Source organism: Ursus maritimus, unplaced genomic scaffold, assembly GCF_017311325.1.
Source record: "Ursus maritimus isolate PB19 unplaced genomic scaffold, ASM1731132v1 scaffold_1, whole genome shotgun sequence".
Taxonomy (NCBI): Eukaryota; Metazoa; Chordata; class Mammalia; order Carnivora; family Ursidae; genus Ursus; species Ursus maritimus.
In genome coordinates, this window is record NW_024423343.1 from 88362374 (window position 1) to 88389607 (window position 27234).

Here is a 27234-nt window from a genome sequence, read left to right on the forward strand (position 1 = left end):
TGTCAAATCTGATCCTACAAAAGTGTCTAATAAGATAGGTCTTCTCTGACACTATGTCCACGCTACCCTGCAACGCCCCACCCCTTTAATCTCAGTGCTCTTTAAAATAATCAATTTTCTTTCTTCTCACCACCCAACACCATGTATTTATTTGTTGCTATTTCCTCATTTTTGTTTATTTTCTGTCTCCCTCAACTAGAATGTAAATTTAAAGAGAATAGGGATTTTGCTTTGTTTTTTTGTGTGTCCCTGGTCAGTAAGGGGCTAGCAATTGGCAGTCACTGAATAAATAATGTGTTAAATGCATGAATAATGAAGCACTATGTTGAATAGGAATCCATTCTTTAACTGAGGGACTCTGATTAGGATGCTTATTTAACAATTCTTTAATACTATCCTTCCTTGACTGGAAAATACCACCTAACTCTCCTCTCTCAATTTTTAGGACCAACTTCCCTGCCCTTTTCCAAATTTTATAATGGGAGAAATTGCAGCCTCACCCACCCAGTGTCCTTGGGGAATATGCCCAAAGGCATGGGCCAGGCCTTCCTCAGAGGCTCTCTGAGAGCCGCAATAGGCAGCTGTCTGGTATCTCAGTAGGCCTCACTTTGAGCATGGCTGACTCCACCCCAGAGGATCACTAGCTCATTTCCAAATGTGCTATTTGAGGAGTGATCCAAATAACCACTCTACAACCCAAGAGGCTCCACACTGGCTCCATTCAGCTGTGACACTGCCCAAAAGCTACTGCAGGTTTCACTAAAGTACAGAGGAAATATCAGACTTCCTTTGCATTATCAGACACACGTCTTACATGACTTCTTTATTGGGTTTTATATCTTGAGGGGGGTCTTAATAGGATGAAAGGGAGGCTTGCTAGGTGCAAATGAGTGCTGTTCAACTATTTAAAGGCACATTTAATTAAACTGGATTCATTGCCTGCGTGGGGCAAGTTAAATGAAAACTAAATAGATGGAGTATGATTACATATTATTAAGAAGAGAGACAGCTCTGGAGACCAAATTCTTTTAACACAACATTAAGCTGAGCTCATTTCATATGCACAGTTTAGCACCGGCCTATAAGGAAAACGTGTTTTGAGAAAATCAGCAGAATGGTTATGAGCTCTAAACAGCTTTTAATAAAATGCAATGTTTCAGGGAAGGAGCAGCTTCTAAACTTCACTTAAATATGCTAATTAAAGAAAATGAAGTTTCCCACTGATTCCAGGTTCTCTTTGTTTTCCATTTTTTTGTTGTTGTTGTTGTTGTTCATCTCATCCAGGCTACTCTCTATCTTATTTTACAAACTCCCAGAAATGCTCCAGAATCCTTATTAAAAAGACGTCAGGACTTGCTGAGAGTTGGGGGGAAAAAACAAACAAACCTGAATCTAGCAAATTGATGACTTTAATTGGCTATCTGGGTCTGATTGACAATAGACTAAAGCTTCTAGCTGGTATCTAGACCATTTTGAACAAAAAGACCCCATCAAGTTTGGCAATAATAATAAAAATAGTTGTAATCTATTGAGTCTTTTGAGTAGGGCAGATGCTTTCCAGACATCACCTCATTGAATGCCTACCATCACCCTAGAAGATAGGTACTGATATCCACAGAGATGGGAAGGTCAAGGGAAATAGTCTGTGGTGTTGCTGGTATTCAAACTCAGGTCTGGCTAACTCCAGAACCTCTGCTTACTCATTGACATCTCCTGTCCTGATCCCATCTAGGGAATTACAGCCCTGGAGGAGGGAGTGATATTTAAAAAGTACATAAAATAGTCAACATAATTTTATATTACAAAATGGGAAAAAATAACCTTGTGATGACTTTCAAAGTAAACCCCTTTAAAGAAAGTTTTATAAAATGTTCTTGACTGCTGGTTAAAAAAAGATGCTGAGAAACATTGATCTGATTTACTCACTCCTGAGTTGTCTTTTGACTTCGTCTCACCATTCCTGGCTCTTCTGAGTGCAACACCTTGGTGTAACTTCGTGGAATTAGCTCTCCTTTACTTTCCATCCCTGTGGCCTGAGCTGCGTCTACCCTACCCTTTAGTTCCATGAAGTTGTACACATCCTTGGTCTGGTCAACAGAGCCCCAAATCAGCTCATTCCCAGAAATGAGCATCAGCCTTTATACTTTTGGCAAACTATCGAGAAAGAGATACTATCTAAGGTTGCTAAGTCTGTAGAATATATGTCCGGCATTGCTAGTAGTTCTCTTGCCATCATGAGGAGAGCCTGCCTGAAGATGAAGACAGACCCAGACACGGAGAGACACAGAATCCTGATGACATTGTTTGAGAACCTGTGTCCAGCAATGTATAAAGTCAAACACCTATACATGGACTTTCCAGGCTCACAAACCAACCAATTCCATTTTGTTAGTGAACCAGTCTGGGTTGTTTTTCTACCTAGCATCTGAAAAAGTATACCCTCCCCATCCCTACCAGTTTTATAGTTGTAGAACCTAAAGCTCAGAGAGGAAGAATGATTTTCTCAAAATTTTTACTCCTAGTTAGTAATATATCTAAGCCTGGAATCTAGGGCCGCTTCCCCCCAAGCCAGTTTTGTCTCCCTAGACCATTCTTTCTTAAAGTGTGATTACCAGATCAGTAGTATCAGCATCATCTTGTTAAAAATGCAGATTCTGCAGCCCCATTCCATATCTGCTGAATCAGAAAATGAGGGTAGGACAGAGCAATCTGTGTTTTTAAAAGTCCTTCAGATGACTCAGATACCTGCTCAAGTTTGAGGACCACTAGATCAATGTTTTTCAAATTTTTGAAGTGCAGAAACACTTTCCTTAAACAGAATATTGCCTAGAAGTTCAATATAAATGCAGGTAAGTGTAAGCCATTTTGCTTGAAAGGGAGATGAGGAGCCTAGAGATACACTTGTTCCTGAAGACATATGGCAGCACCTGAGAACGTTTCCAGGGACGCTCTAGGACCCCATGAGATACAATTTGGATAAGGACTGGTCACATGCTATGTTAATGAGCAACCACCCCAATTTGCATCATGTTAAGATACTTTCCCACTAATATTTCTGCTCAAATTTTCTGTAATCCCTGAAGCTCTGTTTTAGGATGAGCTATTCACAAATCTCTACATAAAAAGAGACTTTTGAATATTTACAGAATCAGAAGAGAAAGTTGGGATTAGGGAGTGCAAAGTAACAGAGATCTGCCGTGGGAGGTCCCAGTTCCTGGTGGAGCTCTCCTTCAAATATGCATGTGGATGTAGGAAGAGAAAAAGCAGCTCTTTTAAAAAGAGCTCCAGACCTGAAACTTTCGTGCCTGGAAATGGCATAGGAAGCTATGAATATTTCCCTTAGACATGTATTGCTCTGAATGTTAAAAGTTCTGAATGACAAATTTATGAAAAATTGGAATGTGTCATGGAACCTAGTTTGCCCTGCCTTATGCTCACCTAGCCTTGCTTGGGGGGAATTATCTTTTCTACAGAAAACTGTGTCTAAACCATACATGCACACTGCAGCCTCATACACTTGGTGTTCTACCTTCCCAGGGAGAGGACAGGGCAGTGTTCAAAAGGAGGAACTAATTGTTGGGGAAAGATTTGGGGTCAAGGAGATTTTTACAGCCCTTTTAGGAACACTGGTAATTGCTTCCGTGTCTTGGCAATAGCTAGTTATTATCCCTGAAATACTCTGTGACCTTCAACTCAGCCCATTTCCAAAAATTCCTATTATTATTATTATGTAATTTCAGGTATCACTAACAAGTTTACCTCCCTATAAAACTATCCCTGTCTCCCTGTCTTGTCTTCTCTGACATTCTTTTTAATATGTTCCCACTGATTCTTGTGCATAGCTGTTAAAATGTTCATCATATTTTAATGCTAATAATAACATTTTTATAATAATAGATAATACATTTTATACTTACTATTATTATCATTTTAAGTATATATCTCTCCACTTTGTGGTGAAAGTAGAAACCATACTGTTTCATCTGTGTATCTCAAGAGCCAGGCACAGCATCTGTCATACCACGGGGGATCAAAAATATCTTTTCTGTAAAAAAAAATAAATCCCTTACTAGACCTATTCTCCCAGGGTCAGCTATGGAGCTTACTATCTTGAGAACTTAATAACAGCTGCCATGAATTGAATGCCTAATATAAGCCAGACCCAGTGCCTGGTAGTTTCAGATGAGAAAATTGAGGCTCAGAAACATTATGAACTTTTTTCACATCAAGTAGCTGGTAGAGCAAGGACTTAATCCTAGTCTTGTTTGATTGCAAAACCTTTGCTTTTATCATTATATCTATCTTTCCCTCTCTTTCATTCACTCATTCATTTAACCCATGCTTAAGGATAGCCTCCTTTGTTTTGACAGCATGGTAGGGTATGTGCACATTCCAAGGGGCTGTTATCAAGGGTCCCTGACTTCCCTAAGCTCACAGAATGGTGGAGAGAAGCTCCCCCACCCCCCACCACCTGCAACAAGCAAACAGACAAACACAGTATGATAAGGGGCTTTTGTCTTAGATCAAGTATTACTTTTCTTTGAAAGAATACAAAGCTCTGAGTACATAAGCAGTGAGATCATAAAGAGATTGCCCTTGTTTCACTATATTCCCCTATAGAAACAAAGCCCATTCCTTTACAACATCCTCAGACTTGGAGGAAGATCAAATTAAGCAGGTTATCTTGGTACTACTCATTATCCCAGGCTGCTCTCCTATCCCTTGCTCTAATTGCTAACTTTACCGGGCAGAAATATTTCCAAGTTGCACGTTCTGCACTTTCTGCTCCTTTTTAATATCATCAGATTTGAAATAGACATACGCTGCAGCACAGTTGCTGGAAATATTATAGAAGCCCAGTAGGAGATATTTGCATATTTATGAAAATAGTTTACCTTCTGCTATGACAATAACAAATGCTCACAATCTCAGCGGTTTGTTCACTTTGTCCAAGGAAAGAGCTAGGAGTGTATTAGCAATTTAAGAATAACTTCTAGAGGATGATTACAACATGATTTTCTTTTCTTAAAGTTATCATTCTGAGAGGTTTTTTGGGGGCATAGTTGCTCATTCAGATATAATCTTCTTCTGACCATGAGAAGCATGGAGACTTTTGGAATCCTCCCCAAAATTTGCTAAGAATTTAGGTCAGACCTTGCCAAACTTCATCTAACCCACCTATACTCTAAGTCCATATTCAACAAATAAAATTTTTGTTGATTTTGGGGGGTAATTACTTAGAAGTGAACTATGAGTCTCATGAGTAATTTTTAGCTTCTAAAAACCTTGCTGAAGACATTGAGCAAAGGAGGATATAAATCTGATTCACCAATAGCTCATGTATAGCCTTTTACTAGGAAGAGAATGCAGAAGAAATATTTTAAAACTGGAAGATGATAAATATAGTGCTTTTAATGACATTAAGTCTCTGTCAGCCAACATTTGTGTTACACTATCTTCAGCTATACCACCAGTTTACTGTAATTTTGAGATGGTCTAAAATCAATGAGCGCCATGGGGGACAGTCTGAATGGTATATTAGAAAGAGCAAAGGTTTTGAAGTTAGATAGACTTGGACACGAAGCCCCACTCTCTTACTTCCTTGCAGTGGTCTTCAGGAAAAAATCTTAACCTTTTTGAACCTCAGTTTCATCAGCTATAAAATCAGGATGGTCTCACCCATTTTGTATGGTTCTATAGGCTTGAAATTACAGAGAAATTGGGGATAGTCTCAGCACAAATTGCTCCCAAAATGTTAGTAGGTGTTCAACAACCTCACCTCTTATTCAGTAACCATACTTTTCTAGTATGTATCCCACTTTTTACAATATTTGTGTTATAGTTATTGTATAGTTTCAATGTTGCTACTAATTGCATTTGTTTCCTGTGGCCACTGTGACAAATTTCAATGAATTTAGTGGCTTTCAATAGTAAGAATTTATTGTCTCACAGTTCTGGAGGCCAGAGTCAAAAATGAAGATGTTGACAGCACTTGGCTTTCTCTGAAGACTCTAGAAAATAATCTTTCCTTGCCTTTTCCATTTTCTACTGGCTCCATGTGTTCCTTGGCTAGTGACTGCATAACCCCAACCTCTGTATACATATGGCCTTCTTCTCTTTGTTTCCTCCCACTGTAAGGTGTTAAAAGGACATTTGCCATTGGACTTAAGGTATACCTAAATAATCCAATGATATCATCTTGAGATCCTTAACTGACTTACATCTGCCAAGACCCTTTTTCCAAGTAACGTCATAATCACAGGTTCTAGTGATTAAGGCATGGTTATATCTTTGTGGGGACCACCATTCAGTCCACTACTAAAATATATTTTGAAATTACAGTGAACCAGCTTTAGAAGATAAATTCCTTTAGTAGCATGGAATGATAAATTAAAAACTTTAAGTAAACTAGGACCTGAATGGATGCATAAAAGTTAATGGATTCACTGAAATAATAATGAAAAGTTAGGCAGGAAAATAAGAGAGAATGAATTTAGGTAAGATTGTCTTAGTTTGTAATAAGCTTGGGTGAAAAGAGTTTTACTGGACATTGATTGTAACACCTATGTAAAATATTCCATTTTCTGAGTACAGATGTGATTATTTTAATATTAATATCCAAGTCTGACTAGCTCTGAACTTTTGCCCTGCTTATCTGCAGTGAGCACAGTCTTCCTAGAACCCCCTGGCCCAAATATTTCCATAAATCCTCAAGTAGGAGTAGGACATGGTAGTGAGTTGAGTAACACAGTGAATTAAGTCTTACACATTTTAAAGACTTGCTAGTTAACCTGAAAATCAGAACCCCCTTGAGACTAATTTTAAGAGGGATATTCCAAGGCAACCAGCAGCTGGACTTCATAAATATTGGCATCCACTTTAGTTCCTTGAGAAACCCACTACTGCGTCTAACATTTGTGAGTGTTATAGTATTGGAGAATGCCACCTGTTTGCCCAGCATCTTAGGTCTAGGTCCTCATCATTCCCCCTTTGTAGTAAAAAGAAGAAAACATTGTTGTATTTGAATAAGGCAGAAGAATGAGGTAGCATGTGTGTTATCCATAGCTGGGTCCTCCGTTAGATAACCCAAGCTCCTAAGTGTTGCAGCAATTCAGTGCTTACCAGACCAGATGTTGGTAATAATGTTCTGGTATCAACTAACACACTTTTTTCCAGATTCACTAATGGCCTCCAACAATTTCAGCCTTGGTGGGAAAGCTCATGCATATGTCCAGCCTCCCTACTCTCAGAGTCCTGTTTTCCTTTTCTGCAATCTCTTCTTCAACATAATTCCTGTTTTTCAGACAATCTGTCATATCCCTGGGTATAAAGCTCTGGAGCTCAGAATTCTATTCCTTTTTGTCCAAAGCTCCTTCAACACTTATGCAAAAGTGGGATACAAATAGACAGAAAAGTTATATACTTTATGACTTCACTTGGTATCATTCCCTACCTACATCCCCAACACATTTTGTAAATTCCTTGGGAAAATATTACTTCTGAATAAACCGTGCTTAAAGACAAAGAGGAGTGCAATCTTTACATTACAAGGACGAAAAGAAGTACAAGGATCAACGAGTGATGACCCACTGGGAGGCGTTCCCATGGGGAGAGAGTCAAAGACTAGGCATATAGAATTCATTTCTCCCCTGAATCTTATCTTCTGGAGTTCATTTCTATTGCAACACTGAAGAGACTTGGAACATCTAAGGATAATAAGCTGGGTCTTCATGGTCGATCTTGGTATGGGAGAAAATGTATGAACCTTGGAATCAGAGGGACATAGATTAGAATCCTAATCTACCATTTACTAACTTTGCTTTCTTAAACAAGTTGCTTAGATTATTATTATTATTATTATTATTATTATTATTAGGACCATCATTAAGTTGAAAAAAATACTACTTAACTGGAAGCATTGCAGGAAAGATTAAATGAGAATTGAAAACTTTGAGCTTTTTCATAATAAGAATTCATTATCTTATAACTTACTTTAAACTTTAATAATTTATAGATTAACTGTCCATGGCATCTTTAACTCAGAGCATCGTTGTTACTAGACCTACCTTTTTGGCTTGTTGTCTCTTCACCTTGTGATTCTCTGGCCTCCATAAACTTTGCTAAGTTACTTGATGGGTGCTGAAGATTTAGATGAAAATACTGTCATTTTCAGAAATCTCTCTTTAAATAAATATACAAAATCCATATTCTTATATTTCATTTGCCTTTAAAAATAAACCAATATAGATAGAACTTTCTGACACACTTAAATGCTAGTTTGAGATCACTCAACTCATTTGCATGGATGACCTCTACTTGAACTCATTTCTCTGGAAATAAAAGTTTAGTGCAGTACTAATTCAACTTAGAAAGTAATTGGAAGACTTCAGCAAATGAGGAAAATTCTAATTTTATAGGGACTAGGGACTTAATTCAAATGAAAAAAGCTTCATTGATGACATGAGTTAATTGTGCAGTTAGCATGAAATAACCTTACCTAGCATTATGAAGACTCTAAAAGCATCAGTTTGCAGGTATCAATGATTAAAAGATCTGTAACAGAAAATCTCATTTCTTGAATTTTCTCCATGTTGTATAGTAAAGGAAACAGTCAATGGTCACTAGGGCATCTAATACTTTCCATGATATTATATAGTGGAACCCTATTATAACCCCAAAATCTAGGCATAAAGGTAAAGTTTCTTCAGATTCCAAGATATCATACTTCCTCTTTTGCAGGATCTACATCTTCTACCTCTAAATGTTGTCAGTCTCAGGGCTCAGTCCTAGACTCTCTTAAAATACACCTGTTTGGAGACTTCATCCATTTCTCTGGCTGTTAATACCATTCATATGTCCAAATACTCTATCTCTCCAAGGTTCAGTCATGTATCAACCTACCCGCTTAACATTACCACTTGGATGCCTCAAATTCATGTCAAAAGTAACATGTTCAAAATTAAATACCCTCTCAGTTTGGGTTCCCTACAAGCAAAGCCTCAGACAGGGATTCTCTAAGTCATTTATTGTATTGATATTGTTTTAGTGGTATTCAAGTGACTTATTTAGTGAGTGCCCTCAGGGAAAGGGGGGAGAAAAACAGGAGAGGACTGGGAGAAAGAGCTCAGTGAGACTAGCTCCAGCATGGTCCCAATGGGAAACTGGAGTGCAAATTGTACACTAAGTTGTTTTCACCTTGAGGCAAGGATGCTGGCCTTTTACAACCACATGTCAGGTTTCTGGACCCACATAGATGGGATATTGGAGAACATAAATTTCTGAGTACTGTAGTTACTATTTAACTTGTGAAAATTCTCCAGAGAAGGTAGTAGCTGTAAGCAATTAGCAGCTAACACTCATGGCAGGTGGGAAATGGGTGTATCTACCAACAAAAGCAGGTAATAGCAGGGCACCAATGGCATCCACTAAAGACTCTTAATTGACCCTCTCAATGTGTGGCCTAAGTTCTACCTACAACTTGTTTCTGAAATCCACCCACATCGCAGCCAGCTTTGCTTATACCTCGGCCAGGGTGCCATCATATCTTGCCTACACTGGTAAAATGCTTCCAACAAGTGTTCCTATGTCAACCTTAACTCATCAGCATACATTGTCCTCACAGAAGCCAGAGTTGTTTTCTTTCCTTCTTGTTGTTGTTGTTGTTTTTAATACAAATCTTATCACCTTCAAATCCTTTAATAACTTCTTATTGCCTTTAAAATTAATTTCAAACTCAAGACCAAGATCTAAAAGGCACTTCAGAATTAGGCTTCTGTTTCCAATGCCAACCTTTACCAAAGGCCTCTTTTCTCTGTTTCTGATGCCGTCCTTTGGTCCACGCCTGGGTTATTAAAATCTTCTGTCTCATGACCTTCATTCTTATTGTTTTCTCAGGTGAGAATGCTCTTTCAGATCTCTCTGGTTGGCTCCTTCTCACCACTCAGGCCTCAGATTCAAGGACATTTCTCTGAGAGAGGCCTCTCCTGACCTGCTTAATTCATTGACAGCACTGATCACAATCTGCAAGGTTATTTGTTCTCTAAAACCCTGACTATCGAATGAGCAGGATTTGGGTATGTGAAAGCAGAAAACAACTTTCTATTAACCTTGATCCCTTGACTCATTATCCTCCACAGTGGATAATCCTATAGCTTCTATTTCCTCTCAGATATTAAAATTGCAATCCAGTGAAATATCTACACTTTAGTTTTTTTGATCTACACTCTTTGAAGCCTTTTAGCTCTCTCAGCTTGGGCCTGCCTCAGGCTAGAAAGACTGAATTGGAAAAGAGAGCAGGATCAGCTTCTTTACTATTCCCCTTAGCTTGCATTCCCTTCTTCTTTCCACCCAACGTGTAGGCTCCCGGAACCTTCAGAATTGGAACAAAGGCAGAACTAGGTGAGATATAAAAGGAGTTAATTCACTTGAGTCATTGTAACCTGGCATCAGGCCTTCTATGTGCTGTAGGCCTAACTGCTGATTCTTTTTCAAGTTGGAAACTTGCAATCTTCAGTTTTCTGACACAGTTAATACTTTAGATACTGGTTGATTGCACCTCCTTCAACTCTTGGCTTCTTACAGACTACTCCCCCAAACAAACATGTTGGGATCACCTCACTCCTTTGAGCAATCCCCTTTTGAGATAACATGATATACAGATCCCTTTCACATAGAATGTATCTGGAGCAGGGACAATAATTCAGCTTTGTACTATCAAAGCAACAGTATACAGGGTGGTCTCAGTCCATTCAGGATGCTATAACAAAAATATAAATTGAGTGGCTTACAAACACCAAACATTTATTTTTTATAGATTTGAAAGCTGGGAAGTCCAAGAACATGGTGCTGGCCAATTTGGTGTCTAGTGAGAGCCGTCTTCCTCATTGATGGCCACCTATTCAGTGTATCCTCACATGACAGAAGGGGCAAGGGAGCTCTCTGGGAACTATTTTACAGGGCATTAATCCCACTCATGAGGGCTCCACCCACATGACCTAATCACCTCCTAAGGACTTCACCTCCAAACACCATCACATTGTGGATTAGGTTTCAACATATGAATTTTGAGGGGGTAGGCACATTTAGATCATAGCAAATACTTTCCAATGAAACCTGCTACCAAAGGTTACTCAGGTTTCCTGGAGGCTTTCAGCCATGAGTAGTAAGATGTCAGACACTATGTCTCCTAAACTTCTGCTTTCTGAGGATTAAACTTTCTGAGAATGAAATAATCTTCTCCTTTATACTGTGAGCTGCTTGCTGACAACACCCTTTCCATCACTCTTTACTTCCAGGCCCCTCTGTTTTCTGCTCTTTATAGCCAGGAGGTGAGTGTTGGCAATAGATGGCAGAACCAATTTTATCCAATCTTCTTGTATAGGCAAACCTCAAAGATCTAACACTTCGATTTAGAATTTGGAATATATTATACTATTCTCAGCTTTAGGACCTCACTTAAACCCCAAGATGGTGAGAGTCCCATTTAATACCCTTTTATTTTTTTCCCCTTTTCTGTAACTCTCACTAGCATATACACAGTGAGAGCTGGGATCTTGTTCATCTGGGTTTTTTGATGAATCCCCAGCTCTTAGCCAAGTCCCTGGCCCATAGTCTGTGCTTGGTAAGTATTTGCTGTGTAAACTAAACCTTGCTATGTATACAAACTTTGTTGTTGTTGTTGTTTCATTCCTTTCTCTATAAAATTTGTTTAAAACAACTTTCAGAGTAAGGGAGACAAGAGAAAAAATATGCAGGATACAGAGAAAAGAGTAGGAGACTGATATTTATTTTTTTATTTTTTAAAAAAGATTTTATTTATTTATTTGACAGAGAGAGAGAGACAGCGAGAGAGAGAACACAAGCACGGGGAGTGGGAGAGGGAGAAGCAGGCTTCCTGCTGAGCAGGGAGCCTGACATGGGTCTCGATCCCAGGACCCTGGGAACATGACCTGAGCCAAAGACAGACACTTAACGACTGAGCCACCCAAGGACTGATAATGTAGATTATAACCTTTATTTAGGATTTGAAGGGTCTCAGAAACCAGTCAGTATCAGGGGTTTACAACCTTCTACTGTTACCATATGGGTCTTTTGTTTAAAATGTAGTGTTTAAACTGTTGAGTACTTTTTTTCTATCCCAATTCTTTTTTTTTTTTTTAAAGATTTTATTTATTTATTTGACAGAGATAGAGACAGCCAGCGAGAGAGGGAACACAAGCAGGGGGAGTGGGAGAGGAAGAAGCAGGCTCATAGTGGAGGAGCCTGATGTGGGGCTCGATCCCGTAATGCTGGGATCACGCCCTGAGCCGAAGGCAGACGCTTAACCGCTGTGCCACCCAGGCACCCCTCTACCCCAATTCTTTGTAAATTCTTCCCAAGTCATTCATCTCCTCACCTGCTCTCCCCAGAGGAGCTGTTCAACATAAAATGGTCTATGTAGTTCTCCAAGGTGAGAAGCCCTTGCACTCACCAGCTAAGTATGGGTCTTACCAACATTGTCCTACATCAGCTACCCTTGTCTCCCCCTGGGAGTTCAGAGAGGCACAATAATTGCTGTCTTTACATGAGGCAGAAAAAAAGAGAAATAACTGAAAAAATGTCTCTGTTATTGGTTGACCAGTACATCCTACTTATTATAAGAATTTTTATCATAATATGTTAGCAGGCCATCCTGTCAGAATCTTCTATGTAGTGCAAGTAGTAAACTTCCTCTCATCACAACTTTCCTTTGTCAACACATATTGTTTCTCCAACTAATTAAGCAAACTAGTGTGTATTTTCGTGGTCAGAGTGAGCAGTAAGTTTTGCAACAAAACCAAACCAAAGGAAGGGTGTCTGTCCAGAAGAACTGAGGATTCTACTCTGGAAGGTCAGCTGCCTGATGAGAAGACATCTAGCTTCCTTAAGGAGCTCCTTATGTGTCAGTAATGATTTTGTCAGGGTCAGTACAGGTGAAAATGCTGTGATTGGATGCTTGGAAAAAGGTCAAGAGGAAAATGTATGTAGACAATTTAATAAATTTAAAATACACAAAATTTAAAATACACACATACACAAAGACACATATTGTCCTTACCTTAAGTAAGATAAGGACAAAGCCCAGCTCTGAATTTTTTCCTCAAGTTTCTCCAGAACTAGTGGAAAGGAAAAGAGGAAGGAGGAGAAAATTATTCCAAAGAGGAATGAGGGGAAAGTTGTTTCAGATGTCTGTGAAGACTGTCAGGTTTATTATCAAAGTAAGTGAATGTGGACTGGCAAGATCTGAAATAAGGGTAGGAAATCACTGCTCTTCCATAACAAACGAAGTGCTCAGGCCATAAAAATGAAATTCTGTGAGTTCTGGTAAAATATCTAGAAACAAAGGAGCATTATAGTTCTGTATTAGTACAGAGATATTTTCTTTTTCCCTGAGAATTATGTGGCAAATGTTTATGCTTTATGTATGGTACCTTATTTTGTTTTTGCAATTTAACTTGAAGTCACACATCCTTCTAACATACTTCTAGCATCTCCCTGGAGCCTGACTGCCCAGATCTGTATCCTGGTTCTACTCAATGCATTTGCTGGCTGTCCATATGGCAAATTTGTGCATACTTGAAAAAGGTGCACTTCTTAAAAAATGCTTTACCTCCATCTGTCAAAAGTGTCATAATATACTGCTTTTGTTAGAATAAAACACTGTGCTGCCATCTTCCGGAAAATCGTCCTATTTGATATACCAATCTACCATGACTATAATGGGAATGGCGGACCCTTAGATGGGACATCTTTTGTGGTATACAACATATAAAAACCATTTAGTTCTGCTCTTCTTTAGCTATGTGAGGTTGTACGATTATTTAACCTTTCTCTGTTTCTGTAAGATGAAGCCAATAATAGTTTTCTGGGGATTAAATTAGTTAATGCATATAAAGTACTTAGGTACTTGGCAAATAGGAAGCATTTAGTAAATATAAATTTTAATTATTATTACTGATGAAGAAATATACTTTGATTAGACAGCTTCCCCAATGATATCCAAATAATAAGAGGAAAAGCTGAGATATGAATTGGGTCTGTTTGGATTTGAATTGGGTCTCACCCAGTGTTCATCTTCTTGCCGCTGATTTATGACCTTCCTGGGTCGGGGATGTGCTCACTTTTGCTTGATCAACACTGACTCTAACTGAATGGAAAGTAGCTGTGTAATAATCTGTTACTGCAAGGAATAGTATAGATACACATTCTATTGTTTGCATTTAAATTTAAAAAGCATAAATAGTTCCCTCCAGAAAATCATGTGGTTCTGCTCAGTGTACAGTTCCTTTCTCTTATCTAACTTCTTGTAAAGAATGTCCTGTGTTTAATACCTAATGTGGAACCTACTATAATTATAGCCTTTAAAATATAATCTTTTAGAACTATGCCCTTTTGAGAGCTTATGGATTCATAAAAATCAAAGCCCTGGTCATGGGAAGAAAGTTTGCAAACAACTATGAACCCTGGGATGGCATGGGAAACTGATGCCCATGTTCCAGACCAGACCTTTCTCTCAATTCATGTTCCCCTTAGAAGCATAGGAGACAGCCTCAGAGGCAGTTCCCCTCTCACTCCTCCTTCTCACTATGTTTCTGCCATCTCCCCTCTGATAAAAGCCCCCCACCTCATCCCAATCTGTTAAAAGTAAGCAAGCTTGGCCCTACTTCATATCCTGAAGGCCCCCATATGCATCTTCAGATATTTTGGAGGAAATTAACTTCTGACAGCTAGAAATGAGCAAAATCCCATTTCGTGTGCCTGTTAATGGAGCTACTTGCCTTCAAATTTATTTCTCTGCTTTTCCCTTGCTCTGCTCTGGCAAAAAGGGTAAGGAGGCAGTGACAGGGGAAGGTTGACTAAACCCCATAGGCTGTGTTTTCCAGAGTCCGTGCTGAGTCCACAGGCACACACTTATGGATGGGTTTGGGCAAGAAAGGCACTGATGGAAGACTGGAGGTTGGTGGGAAGAAGGGAAAAGCTGCAACTTCTCTGCCTGCAGTAGGGTTTCCAATATCAGCTGATTCTCTTCTGTGTCTCCAGCAAACTTTGCAAAGACCTACCTTGGCTCCAGCTGGCACTGAATGCCTCCCTCCCCAGGTCTCCACTGACAACACTCCTATTTTGTCCCTTCAAACTTGGGATTGTAGGGGCCTCCTGTTGTTGCTTTACAGCCTGCTCCCTGCCCCTACATAACTTTGGAACCAATTCCCCGTGGTGTTTTTGTTTTTGTTTTACATACTTGGACTGGTTTCTGTTTTCCTGGTTGGGCCCAGACTGATAAAGGCTGATTTAACAAAAGGTGGTTGTGGTGATGTAGAGTCAAGCATAAACTTGTGAATATAGTATGTAGAAGATGAGGTACTGTATGGTGAATAACATATCATGATAAAAAATAATTTAAAAATAGTATGTAGAAGAAAGAGTATGCTGTGAGGAATGTGTATGTATGTTGTGGGAAATAATTAAGATTACAAATAAGATATTGCTGGCTCCAGGGCACCTGGGTGGCACAGCGGTTAAGCGTCTGCCTTCGGCTCAGGGTGTGATCCCAGCGTTATGGGATCAAGCCCCACATCAGGCTCCTCCGCTATGAGCCTGCTTCTTCCTCTCCCACTCCCCCTGCTTGTGTTCCCTCTCTCACTGGCTGTCTCTATCTCTGTCAAATAAATAAATAAAATCTTTAAAAAAAAAAAAAGATATTGCTGGCTCCTAAATGCTGTGTTGCAGGAAGGAAGGAGGTTAGTACTCACCAAACTACAGAGCAAAAATCACACTTAGACCATAACACATAAAACCACAACCTTTCTTTAATACAAGAATATAGTACTGGGCCTTCCCTCTGAGAATTGCTTTGTATTCAGCAGGGAAGGAATGGACTCCTGCCACTAAGGCAGCAGACTAGAAACCTTGTGATACTCAGGATGGCTGGTGGGGTATAAAATTCGAAACAGTTATTTGAAAGTTGTAGTCCTAACACATAATTCACAAGGTGACAGTGTTTGTCCTATAAAGCATTAAGGATAACTGTTTTGTTCAGTCATTCTATAACTCTTAGTGAATGCCTACTATGTTCCATGCTATTTTAGGTACTGGGATAGAGTAGTGAGCAATTAAAAAAAAAAAAAAAAAAAACTCTGGGGGCGCCTGGGTGGCTCAGTTGGTTAAGTGTCCGACTCTTGATTTAAGATCAGGTCATGATCTCAGGGTTATGAAATAGAGTCCCATGTCAGCACAAAGCCCACTCAATATTCTATCTCTCTCCCTCTCCCTCTTCCTTTCCCACCCCTGACTCATGCAAGTGGGCCCCCTCTCTCTCTCAAAAAAAAAAAAAAAAAAAAAGACTTTGTCTTTATGGAGTTTATAATTTAGGGGTCAGGGATAGATGAGAGAGGAGATAGACCATTAGACCATAAGTAAAATATATAAGTAATATTTATGTTAAAATGGTAATGTATTTTATAGAGTAAAATAATGCAGGGAAATAAATAATAAATGTTGGAAGTAGAAGGTTGAAATTTTAAATATGAAGGTCTCTGGGGAGGGCCTCACTTAGAATGGTATTTAAGTAAAGACCTGAGGAGGTGAAAGAAAGAGTCATGGGTCTTGTGAGTAAAGAGTATCCAGGCAGAGAGAGGGAAAGGGCTTACAGCATCATATTTGGATGGGGTGGGAGTAATAGAAGGGACTCGAGGAGAAATACACAGTTTCTGATCAGAACCTCTGGAAGGACAGCATTCTTATTAACTGAAATAGAGCAAAGATGAGGTGGAGAAGATTGAGTTGGGCTTGGAAGATTGGGAGCTTAATATTTAGACATATTAAATATGATAAGCTTATTGCACATTTAAGAAGAGATGCCACATAGGTAGTTGCTTCTGTGAATCAGAATTCAGAGAGAGATTTCAGAGTTGTCAGCATATCAAGAATACTTAAATTAAATTTAAAGGCCCAAGGAAATGAAAGTGAACATAGATAAAAAATAAAAGGCCAAAGATCGAGTCCTTGTCACTTCAAAATTAAGAGGTCAGGGAAGTGAGGAGGAACTCAAAAAGAAGCTGTATTAGGGTTCTCCAGAGAAACAGAATCAATAGGACATATATAGAGATATAATGATACACTGAAAGAGATTTATTATAAGAAGCCAGCTCATGTGATCATGGAAGCTAAGAAGGCTCATGATCTGCTGCAAGCTGAAGGCCCAGGAAAGCCAATGATATAGTTCTGGTCCAAACCCAAAGGCCTGAGAATCAGAGGAGCCAACGACATAAGACCCAGTTCTAGTCTGAGGGCAGGAGAAGATGGATGTCCCAACTCAAGCCGAGAACAAACTAACCCTTCCTCTGCCTTTTTTATTCCATTCAGGCCCTCAACAGATTGGATAATGCTCACCCACATTGATGGGAGCTATCTTCTTTACTCAGTCTATCAATTGAAATGCCAATCTGTTCCAAACGCACTAACACAGGAACACTCAGAAATAATGTTTTGCCATTTGCCTGTGCATCTTTTAGGCTGGTCAAGTTGACACTAAAATTAACCATAACAAAAGCCTTAGAAATAGTGGCAAATGAGGTGTGAAGAAAAACATTTGAGGGGGATATCTTGAAAGTCAAGTGAAGAAAGTGTTTGAAGAAAGAAGGTGTCAAATGCTACTAATAGAATAAGGTGAGAACTGAGGGCTTACTGTCAGATCTAGCCATCTGGAGGTCACTAGTGATGCTAAAGTAGCAGTGTCAGTGGAGTATTAGAGATAAAACACAGAGTGGGCCCAAGGGAGAATGAAATGACATGGCAATGAATGACAGAATAGAAAATAAGAGGAGAAATATATAATAGAAAATACCAGGAGAGTTTCTGTAAAGGAAAAGACAGAAATAAATGGTAGCTAGAGAATGAAGTAGAGTTAGTTAGGAAGAATTTTTTTTTTTTTTGGTAGAATAAATAGCAAGTTATTATGTTGATATGAAAGATCTAATAGAGAAGAGACAATCATGGTTCAGGAGAAAAAAGGGGGATAATTGCTGATGCATGATCTTTGAGCAGACTGGAAGAGCTGGTACCCAAGGCAGAAGTTAGCTAAGAGCACAGACAGTGCATCCATAGTACCAGGACGAAAGAGGAGTGTGTGGGCACAGATGGAGGTAGGTGAGTGGATGTGGTAGGAGTTTGTGAACTGGTTGCTTTTATTTTCTCAGTAAAATATGAAGCTGAGGAGGAGGAATCAAAACATCAACTAGAAAAAGAGGATGGGGAAGAAGTATCTGAGATTTCAAGTATGAAATAGTCCACTAGTAGATGGAAAAGAAATGGATATGGAAATATAATTTCTAGTTAGTCTTAAGAGCCCACTTGAGATTAGTGGTCATGAGTTTAAACTGAGGGGCTTTATCATGGTTTTATGCTTTTCTTTAGTCAGGTTCAGTTGCACAGTTGCAGGCATAGAATGGGCAGAGATGGATTTAACCAGGGATGTGTTTTGGCCTATGAGGAAGCTAGAGAGCAGCAAAGAGGGATTACAATTATTGGTCACAGGATTAAGGCTGGAAAGAAGGGGAGTGAATCCAAGATGGGTCAGAAAAAGAGAAACAAAAGTTAAACATGTCATGGATGAATTTTGCATCCTGATGGGTTCTAAGGAAGGTTGAAGAGAAGATCATGGAAGGAGTGATCTGGAAAGATGGCAGGTGGTGGTCAAAGAGTATGATGCTAGAAATAGAGAATATGGAGGGGATGAAGTTCAGATAATGACAAAATCTACGATATAATCATGGGACGAGATCATAGGAAGTTAGGAGGAAGTTAGGAAGCCAGGGTATCAGAAGGATCATGTTAGATTGGAAGGACACTGAAATCACCAAGAAGCAATAGTGGTATAAAAGAAAATGACAATGAAGCAGGATCAAAAATCTTCAAAAATTAAGAGGTGGCCTTAGTATGAGTTGATAACTCTAACCAGGAGGACTAGTATGTAGAAGAACCTGATCATTTGCGATTCAAAACTGAGTGTTTCCATGGAGAAGGAAGAGAAAATAGACAGGAAGGAGCAGTGAGGGGGTAAGAGGGCACCTTTCCCTCCTGCAAGCCCAGTGTCTGAGAACACAGAGGGGTTAACAGCTATTATTTGAAAGGGCTATGGGGGAAGTGGTATTCTCAAGAAAGAGTCAGGGTCTCGAACATGAGGTGTCTTTCGTTATAATGGACCAGGAGTTCTATAAGTCGTATTTGAAGAATTTTAGGAACTGGGTACAGTTGGAAGATGTGATTGAAAAAGGGATTCCATGGAGTGCCTGGGTGGCTCAGTCAGTTCAATGTCCAACCCTTGATTGTAGCTCAGGTCATGATCTCAGGGTGGTGAGATAGAGTCCCAAGTGGGCTCTGTCCTGAGCGTGGAGCCTGCTTAGAATTCTCTCTCTCCCTCTGCACCTCCCCTCTCACTCACATGGGCTCTCTCTCAAGAAAGAAGAAGAAGAAGAAGAAGAAGAAGAAGAAGAAAGGAAAAGAAAGAAAAGAAAAAAGAAAAGAAAAGAAAAGAAAAGAAAAAAGAAAAGAAAAGAAAAAAAGAAAAGAAGGAAAAAAGAAAATGGGAACTTGGTCAGGGCAGGGAGAGAAAATCATTACTTACTGAAGTCATAGGCTGGAGTAAGGCACTTGATGTCCTTGTACTGTGTGGTTCCCCATGAGGAGAAAACTTGGAGGATATCATTGGATAAGATACAGAGTAAGTTTTTAGTTTCTCCTGAATTATCTGTTTTTATTTTAGTGAAAACCTTGGGTTGATAAGTGAAATAATACATATGACAATTGCCAAACTCTTTTAGAAAAAAAGGTACTATATGAAAGGAAATAATGTTTTAAATTTTTGAGAATGAGAAAGAAGGAATGAGCAGATGGCTCGTCATGCTTTCATTGGTTTTCAGGTTGGTTCCAAATAGTAAACTATTGCCTGGGCAAATATTTGGAATCAAAATGACCCTATTCCATTTGTTCAGAATATTTCAATACTCTGTGTACTATGCAAGTCATGTTCACCATTATAAAAGGACGTAAAACTTGCTAGGAAAAAATCTGTGATTTTTTAGAGCACTGGGATTAAGTTTGAAAAGAAAGCAAGTGAAGGAACAGATATCCATCACCAAATGGCAAAGATGCTAACCGAGGAAGAAAAGACTGAGTATGTTGTGGAATTTGAAGTTTAGGTGGCAGAGCTTTTATCTAAGCATGGGCAAACTCTTTATGCTACATTGTTGTAGAGACCAGGAGTATTTTTAAGTGAAAAGTGGATCTTAAATTATGGATTTTGTTCTAAATAAGTCAAAGAAAATATTGTGAAACTTTGATGGAAACAATCATCTTTGTGAGTAAATAACATTTTTTTAAAATTTTAGTTAAACTTGAAATGACTGTAGTTTGGAACAGTTCTTGAGAATAAAAGTAAAGCTAAGTGTGACATGACTGAAGAGCATCAATCAAATTATTTGGACCTAAAAAGAAAGAAAGAAAAAAATATCGAAGCCTGCATAATTAGTAATATGAACAAAGTTTTGGAGGATGGGAAGTGGCTGTCTCAATGCTCTAGTTTATTACTTGAGATTAGCTCAAAGACAATAGTTGTGTATCAAGGCTAAAGTGTGGCACAGCATGTGCAATCAGTCCTGAGTCTGATATCCCACTGTACCATTTGCCTAAGTATCGGTTTCTCCTGTAAAGTGGAAATATTAAAATCTCCTTCATGATTTGCAGAAATGAAGTGAAATACATGTATTGCCTAGCATAGTGTCTGAAACAGAGAAGTAGGATTTTGCATATAGTCCCTCCCAGTAAATTTGTTATGCAACAGACTGCACTGATAGCTCCTGAACTATTCAATTTTTCTTTCAAAGATGTTCAGGAGTATATTTAATAAAAGAACCCGTTTGCTTTGCTTTTTTCCCCGCATAATGACTAAGCAAAATTTAAGGCCTAGTGTCCCATGGGAAGAAGACTAGATGGACCTAGATATTGGAGTTTCTCTTAAATAAGCAGAGTTATTCCTTCTGGCTATGCTTTGGTTGCTGCCTCTCTCTCTAAGCAATTGCTATGTTTTGGCTATGATTTTGTATTTGTCATTATTGGAAGTTGGGCAAGTATAAATTAGTCCATCCCAAGCCAGTGGTCATTCCTGAAATAGAAATCTATTATTCCCTTCATGTTGTGACATATCTCAGAAAAGGATATTACACTGGGTAGTGGGATGGGAGAGGAGTCTCTAAGGAAAATGGAAAACATAGATGGGACTCTTGAAGTTTCTGCTCAAATGTGTGCTGTTCAAGAAATCTTCAATTGTCTAGTAAGAATTAATTGTTTTATAATCCCTCAAGTAATTTTACTGCTTAATTTTGCAGTTATGCCTCACTTTATCCTGTATTATATTTGTTTTCTTGTCAGTCTCTCTTAGCTGTCAGTAACCACTGTGAGAGCTAGGCTGTCTTCTCATTCACTGCCACTTTCTTATTATATCTAGCATCCAGTCCTGTGCACAGGTATCCAAACAAAGTCAGCCCCTGTCAATCACTCCCTCTCCGCAATAACCCCAAGACTTGAGAATCTTAGTTACTGTGATTGTATCCATGGAAATGCTTAATTTGGGGGTTGGGGAGATTTTTCAGGTAACTGTAATTAAATAAAACCCCATTTTGAGGTAAGAGAAATAGAAGCTTGTGGAATCAGTTACCCTGTAATGCAGAAGTGCCTTTCTGGTCCTGCTGCCTTCCATCTCCTTCGCTGAGAAATGGCATAGACTGGTAAAACTGGCTTCCAAGCCAAAGGAACACCTATTTACAAGGTTGTGGTTATTTATTTCAGTATTACTTTTGCTTCTCCAATTCTTCTCTCCCTTCTCAATAATGTTTTCACTGTTCTATGCAAATTCTTTTATTTTTCAAATTACTGATCCAAAGAGCGTAGGAGTGGGTGATCTTGCGTGAAAGAAAAAATCAATTGGCATATATGGTTATCTTGAATACCTGACATTTGAGTTTAGTTGTTACCCTCCTAAAAATTAAATAATGTCTTTTTAAGGCACAAAACTAAGACTGCTAAAAACTCCGATTTTAAATAGCCATAGGGATCTGGGCCAGATTGAAACATATTATTCTTAGAGGGAAATGATTGTGTCTTACAGTTCCCTTCAATACTATTGTGCACGAGCCAGCAGATCTCTGTTCTTTTTGATTGGAAAATGTAAATCAAACTTAAGAATTGTTCCAAAAAGAGTCTTGAGCTGAGTCCTTGGATGCAAAGTTGCAGCTCACTGCAGATTCTGATAGTTGAGTTACAACTCACTGAAAATCAGGGGTTTAAAATGGAAGCACTGACAAACCTTCAAGCCAGGGCAGCACAAATGGCGCCTTGATAATTTATAGTCTACAGGCAGCTCTTGGGTTTATTATCACAATGACAAATGCACTGTCATTGTTAATAGGATATTTCCCAGCAAGGACTTCTTGTTATGCAAGCCAGGTTCGGTATGTCATGCAGCATGATAGCAATAAAGTCTACAAGAATTTGTAATGAACTTCAATTACTAATAGATTATGGTTAATGGGAAATATGTGCAGTAAAGATATGGGTTTTTATATGCGCCTTCTGGTATTCTACAAGGCAATGATTTATGCTACAATTTATGTTAACATTTTCTGCTATGAAAAGGCCCAATTTGGTAGAAAGCCACTTCATCCATAACAAATATTCAAGATAATTTTGCACATAATATAAATGAAAGTATAAAATTAGATATTAATCTATTTAATTTTAGCATTTTTATTTTTATTGAAAATGGAGACTTTTTTCTCTCCTGAGTAGTACTGTTGGTTAAAATTCTTGATGTAAAATGAAAGCATGAGATATATTGATGTCTTTCAGTAAAATATAACATTTTATATGTTAATTTCTTTGTTTAACTTCCTGCTGTAATTAAGGACCCAGTTAAGATTTGATATATGCTAGTGTCTTGCTTATGTAAGTATTTTTAAATTAAGAAAACCCACAAGTATTCATGTTAACATGAATTTATAATCCACATCATGACTCCTCTCACTATGGAGATTGACAGCTGTGATAATAAATGTGGAAGTACATATCAAAATGATTTATGTGTGTGTGTGTGCATGTATATGGCATAAACACACAGACACACATATATACAGTCTATATACATATATACATTGACAAAAACAGACAAAACTGGAAAATGTGAACCACAGCTTAGCCAAGTATAGACCCAAAAAATGCATAAAATTAAATTATAAAAAATGAAACAATTCACCAAAAGACTTTGAGTTAAATGATAATGAATTTAAAATTATGAACATAGAGGAGGCACAGTCTTGGGAATCCCCTGAAAACATTTTGCATCCATAAAATTTGTGTGTGTGTGTGTGTGTGTGTGTTTGTGTAAAAGCTAAGATGACTTTTAAAATGATGAATTTTAAAAAAACTTGATCCTTAAACTCAGAATACGTATTTTTAATGTTCTTCCTTTTCTTTTAATCCCTGGAATCATTATTTCCATAGGTCCTATATGATATCTTGCAAATGGCAGGTATACACATAATGAATGCATTTGTACTCACTACTGTCCTTACTTGAATAAATTTTGAACTGTGGATTTCCCCTCTGATGCATAATGGAGCTAAGAATGATGAACAGCCTTAGTATACAAGAGTTAAGCTCCTGGACTCTGGAGAAGAGACCCAGCTCTGCCCCTTCTTAGCTTAGACTGTGTGAAAGTCCATCTAAACCTATCAAACCTCAGAGTTTTCATATGAAAAATTAGATTTGTAAAGAATGCTTTTTATTTTGAAAATCAAATGAAATATTGTCAAAACATTTTCATACTGCCTGACACTTAATGAGTGCATAACTCATTTTAGATATTATTTTATTTGCATCCTTTAGAGAAATACTAGCCTAGATATGTCAGTGAATGATTTAATATATCTATAATTGTTGCTATCATTATTATTAATAGTCCTTACAAGCTTCCATATCTTGTAGCTTTTGAGACTCTAGTGAGCCAGAGAATCATCTGGTTGATTCATAAAAAGACAGATTTCTGAGCCTCCCACACAAATCTAGAGTAGGACCTAGAAATTTCCATATCTAAAAATCCTCCCAGGTGATTCTTCTGCCCACTGAAATTTTAAAAGCAGTGCATCGGTACAATTTACAGAATGTATTGATGCTCATGTCTCTGTAACTTGTTGAAACAGAACTAAAATACCATGATGACTGACTAGATCACCTGCTAGGTGAGATTTGACATCATGCCAATTAAACATCTAGAATCCAAGTGATTGATAAAATATGTACACTTCTCATCTTGATATTTTGGTCCTATTTGGGGAAAAAATGTTTTCTCCTCAAAAATACCCATCTACCCTCCTAGACCAAATATAACCTATGTTGTATTTTTCAAAAGTTTTTCTCTTATCAATGTTCTTCTTGGTCTAATTTACAGATTAGAAAAAAGATTCTGAAAAAGATAGGAAAGACTTGGATTAGATTAACCTACTTGTGTTAGGGCATTATCTTACTCCAAATAACTTAGCATTGTACACAGAGGATAGAATGTTGTTTCTCTCTCATGTAACAGCCCGAGGGTAGGCAGTACATACACCCCTGTTGTAGTAACTCTGCTCCATCAAGACTCAGCTCCTTCTACCTGTTGCTCTGGATTTCCTATGGCATTGATGCTTTTTCTGTACATTCTGAGATAGCACACTACCACATCCACATTCTAGTCATCCAGAAGGAGAAAAAGTGGAAGAGGAAACTATAACTCTTGCTTTGTCAGCATGACCCACAAACTGTGTTGCTTCTTCTCATATCCCATTGACTAGAACTTGGTCATATGACTCTATGTAGCTCAAAGGCAGTATGGGAAATGCAGTCTTCATCTGCAGAGTCATGTACCTCTTTAAAAATTAGATATTATATTACCAGAGAAGAAGGGGAGAATTGCTATTGATTGGGAAATAGTTTCTGCCACATTACCTTACAATTCTCCAGCCAGCTGGAGTTACATAGACCTTATCATTTGCCAATACCAAGTCTCTTTTGTTATGGATATTCAATAACTGATATGTTTACACAAGACCAGAATACTAGATCAATTTACTGGAATTGGCCTCCCCTGCCCAAGAAAGCAGGCCAAAGTTATATAGGAGTTGCTTTTTGAAGGTATTACATTGTAGAATCAAGGTTGACTAAGTCAAACAAGTGCTGTCTTTGTACCAGAGTCACCAACTGAGATCAGTCCCCAGGAAATAGAATGAAAATTCAACAGCTAGGAGGTGATTCCTGTAATGAAGCTTGGAGGGTTAGGAGAGAAGGAACAGAGAATCAACAAGGATCAACATTAAGGACAGCCAGCATGTGGTGGTTAAGAACATAGTCCCTGGGTTTCATCTGCGTGGGTTGGAATTCTGGTTCCATAGGCTGTGAGAATGTAGGAGAAGTGATACAAGCAATTTACACTTCAGCTTCCTTCTTTGTGAAATTAGGATAGAAATAGTTACTAATTCATAAGCTTGTTGGGAAGATTAGATTAAATAATGTAACACAGTATCTAATACATTGCTACTCCTCAATAAATATTAATTATTATTAACATGGAGTCCTTAAAATTCTTTAAGGTTTGTTTTATTTAGCAAAGAATCTTTCTCCATGATCAACCCTTTTTCAAGATGGAAATCTATAAATTAGACAGACCAAAGAAAACACAGGGAGCCAATGTTTATTCCACCATTCCTAGGACACACAGATGGGAAACCCATGGGTTACCAACCTTGCCCAAACAAATCTGTCCCATGAGGTTTCTTCTGAAGCAGTAAGCCCTGGCTCATTTCCTTGTCTTGCTTTCTGGGTATTTTTTTAAAAATGAGAAAGAAGTCCAAACTCTTCTCCCAACTGGACCTGGAGAAATAAAAAACCTAATAAAAATAGAAATAAACCACAAAAACTGTAAAGCACCTCCCATTAAAAGCTATTGTGAAGTAGATTAAAGGTCTTGGAAAGCATGCAGAGTGGTAGCAAAATCTTGATAAATAAACCAAGGCTGCAATGTGCTTGTGCTGATAATAAGTAGCATGGAAGAACTGTCTCTTCTACAAAACCCTGGGATTTATGTCCAGTCTGCCTGCATCGGAAACTAGAAAATTAACTCATGAAATCCATCTATCAACACAAGTAGAAAGAGGAATCAAAGTACAGAAATGAAATTAGCATGAAATTAGTTAGCTGTAGGACATAAATAGAGGTACTGACATTTTCTTGCATCTTCTGTATCAAATGTCTTTGGAGAACTCACCAAGCTTGGACTGTAGTTGATGGGCCCTATGATTTATTTCAACATTTTCTACCCTAGGCAGGTTGTTTGCAAAGTCCTTCAAGTATCATTAAGACAAATCAGGAAACAGGTAATTCTTCAAGAGAAGAATATGATCATGGGAAGACACTGCTTATACAGAATATCCGTAATGTGTCATTGCAGCCTCCAGAAAACGCATCACTGTATTTATTAATCCATTGCTACAGAGATTACAGCAATCTGACTTGAAGCCCTAGTGAATTTTTGGCACATTTGGAAATTGTGACTCTTGTTGCCCAGGGAACCTCTTTTTTTTTTTTTTTTTTAATGTTTTTAAATTGTATTATGTTAGTCACCATACAGTACATCCCTGGATTCTGATGTAAAGTTCGATGATTCATTAGTTGCGTATAACACCCAGTGCACCATGCAATACGTGCCCTCCTTACTACCCATCACCGGTCTATCCCATTCCCCCACCCTCTCCCCTCTGAAGCCCTCAGTTTGTTTCTCAGAGTCCATAGTCTCTCATGCTTCATTCTCCCTTCTGATTACCCCCCTTCTTTATCCCTTTCTTCCCCTACCAATCTTCCTAGTTCTTATGTTCCATAGATGAGAGAAATTATATGATAATTGTCTTTCTCTGCTTAACTTATTTCACTTAGCATAATCTCCTCCAGTGCCGTCCATGTTGCAGCAAATGTGGAGAAATCGTTCTTTCTGATAGCTGAGTAATATTCCATTGTATATATGGACCACAACTTCTTAATCCAGTCATCTGTTGAAGGGCATCTCGGTTCCTTCCACGATTTAGCTATTGTGGACAATGCTGCTATGAACATTGGGGTACATATGGCCCTTCTCTTCAC

General features: G+C 38.4%; 1 protein-coding gene across 1 annotated transcript in view; it reads right to left on the reverse strand.

Annotated features, from left to right (window-relative positions):
* The window catches only part of HNMT (histamine N-methyltransferase), a 132755-nt gene that overhangs the window by 45117 nt on the left and 60404 nt on the right, over nt 1-27234 (reverse strand). The window contains exons 7-8 of the mRNA XM_008695864.2: nt 25844-25971; nt 13076-13133 (exon numbers count right to left, since the gene is read on the reverse strand). Of these exons, the coding sequence (XP_008694086.2) occupies nt 13076-13133; nt 25844-25971 (186 nt within the window). The remainder of the gene's footprint in view (nt 1-13075; nt 13134-25843; nt 25972-27234) is intronic.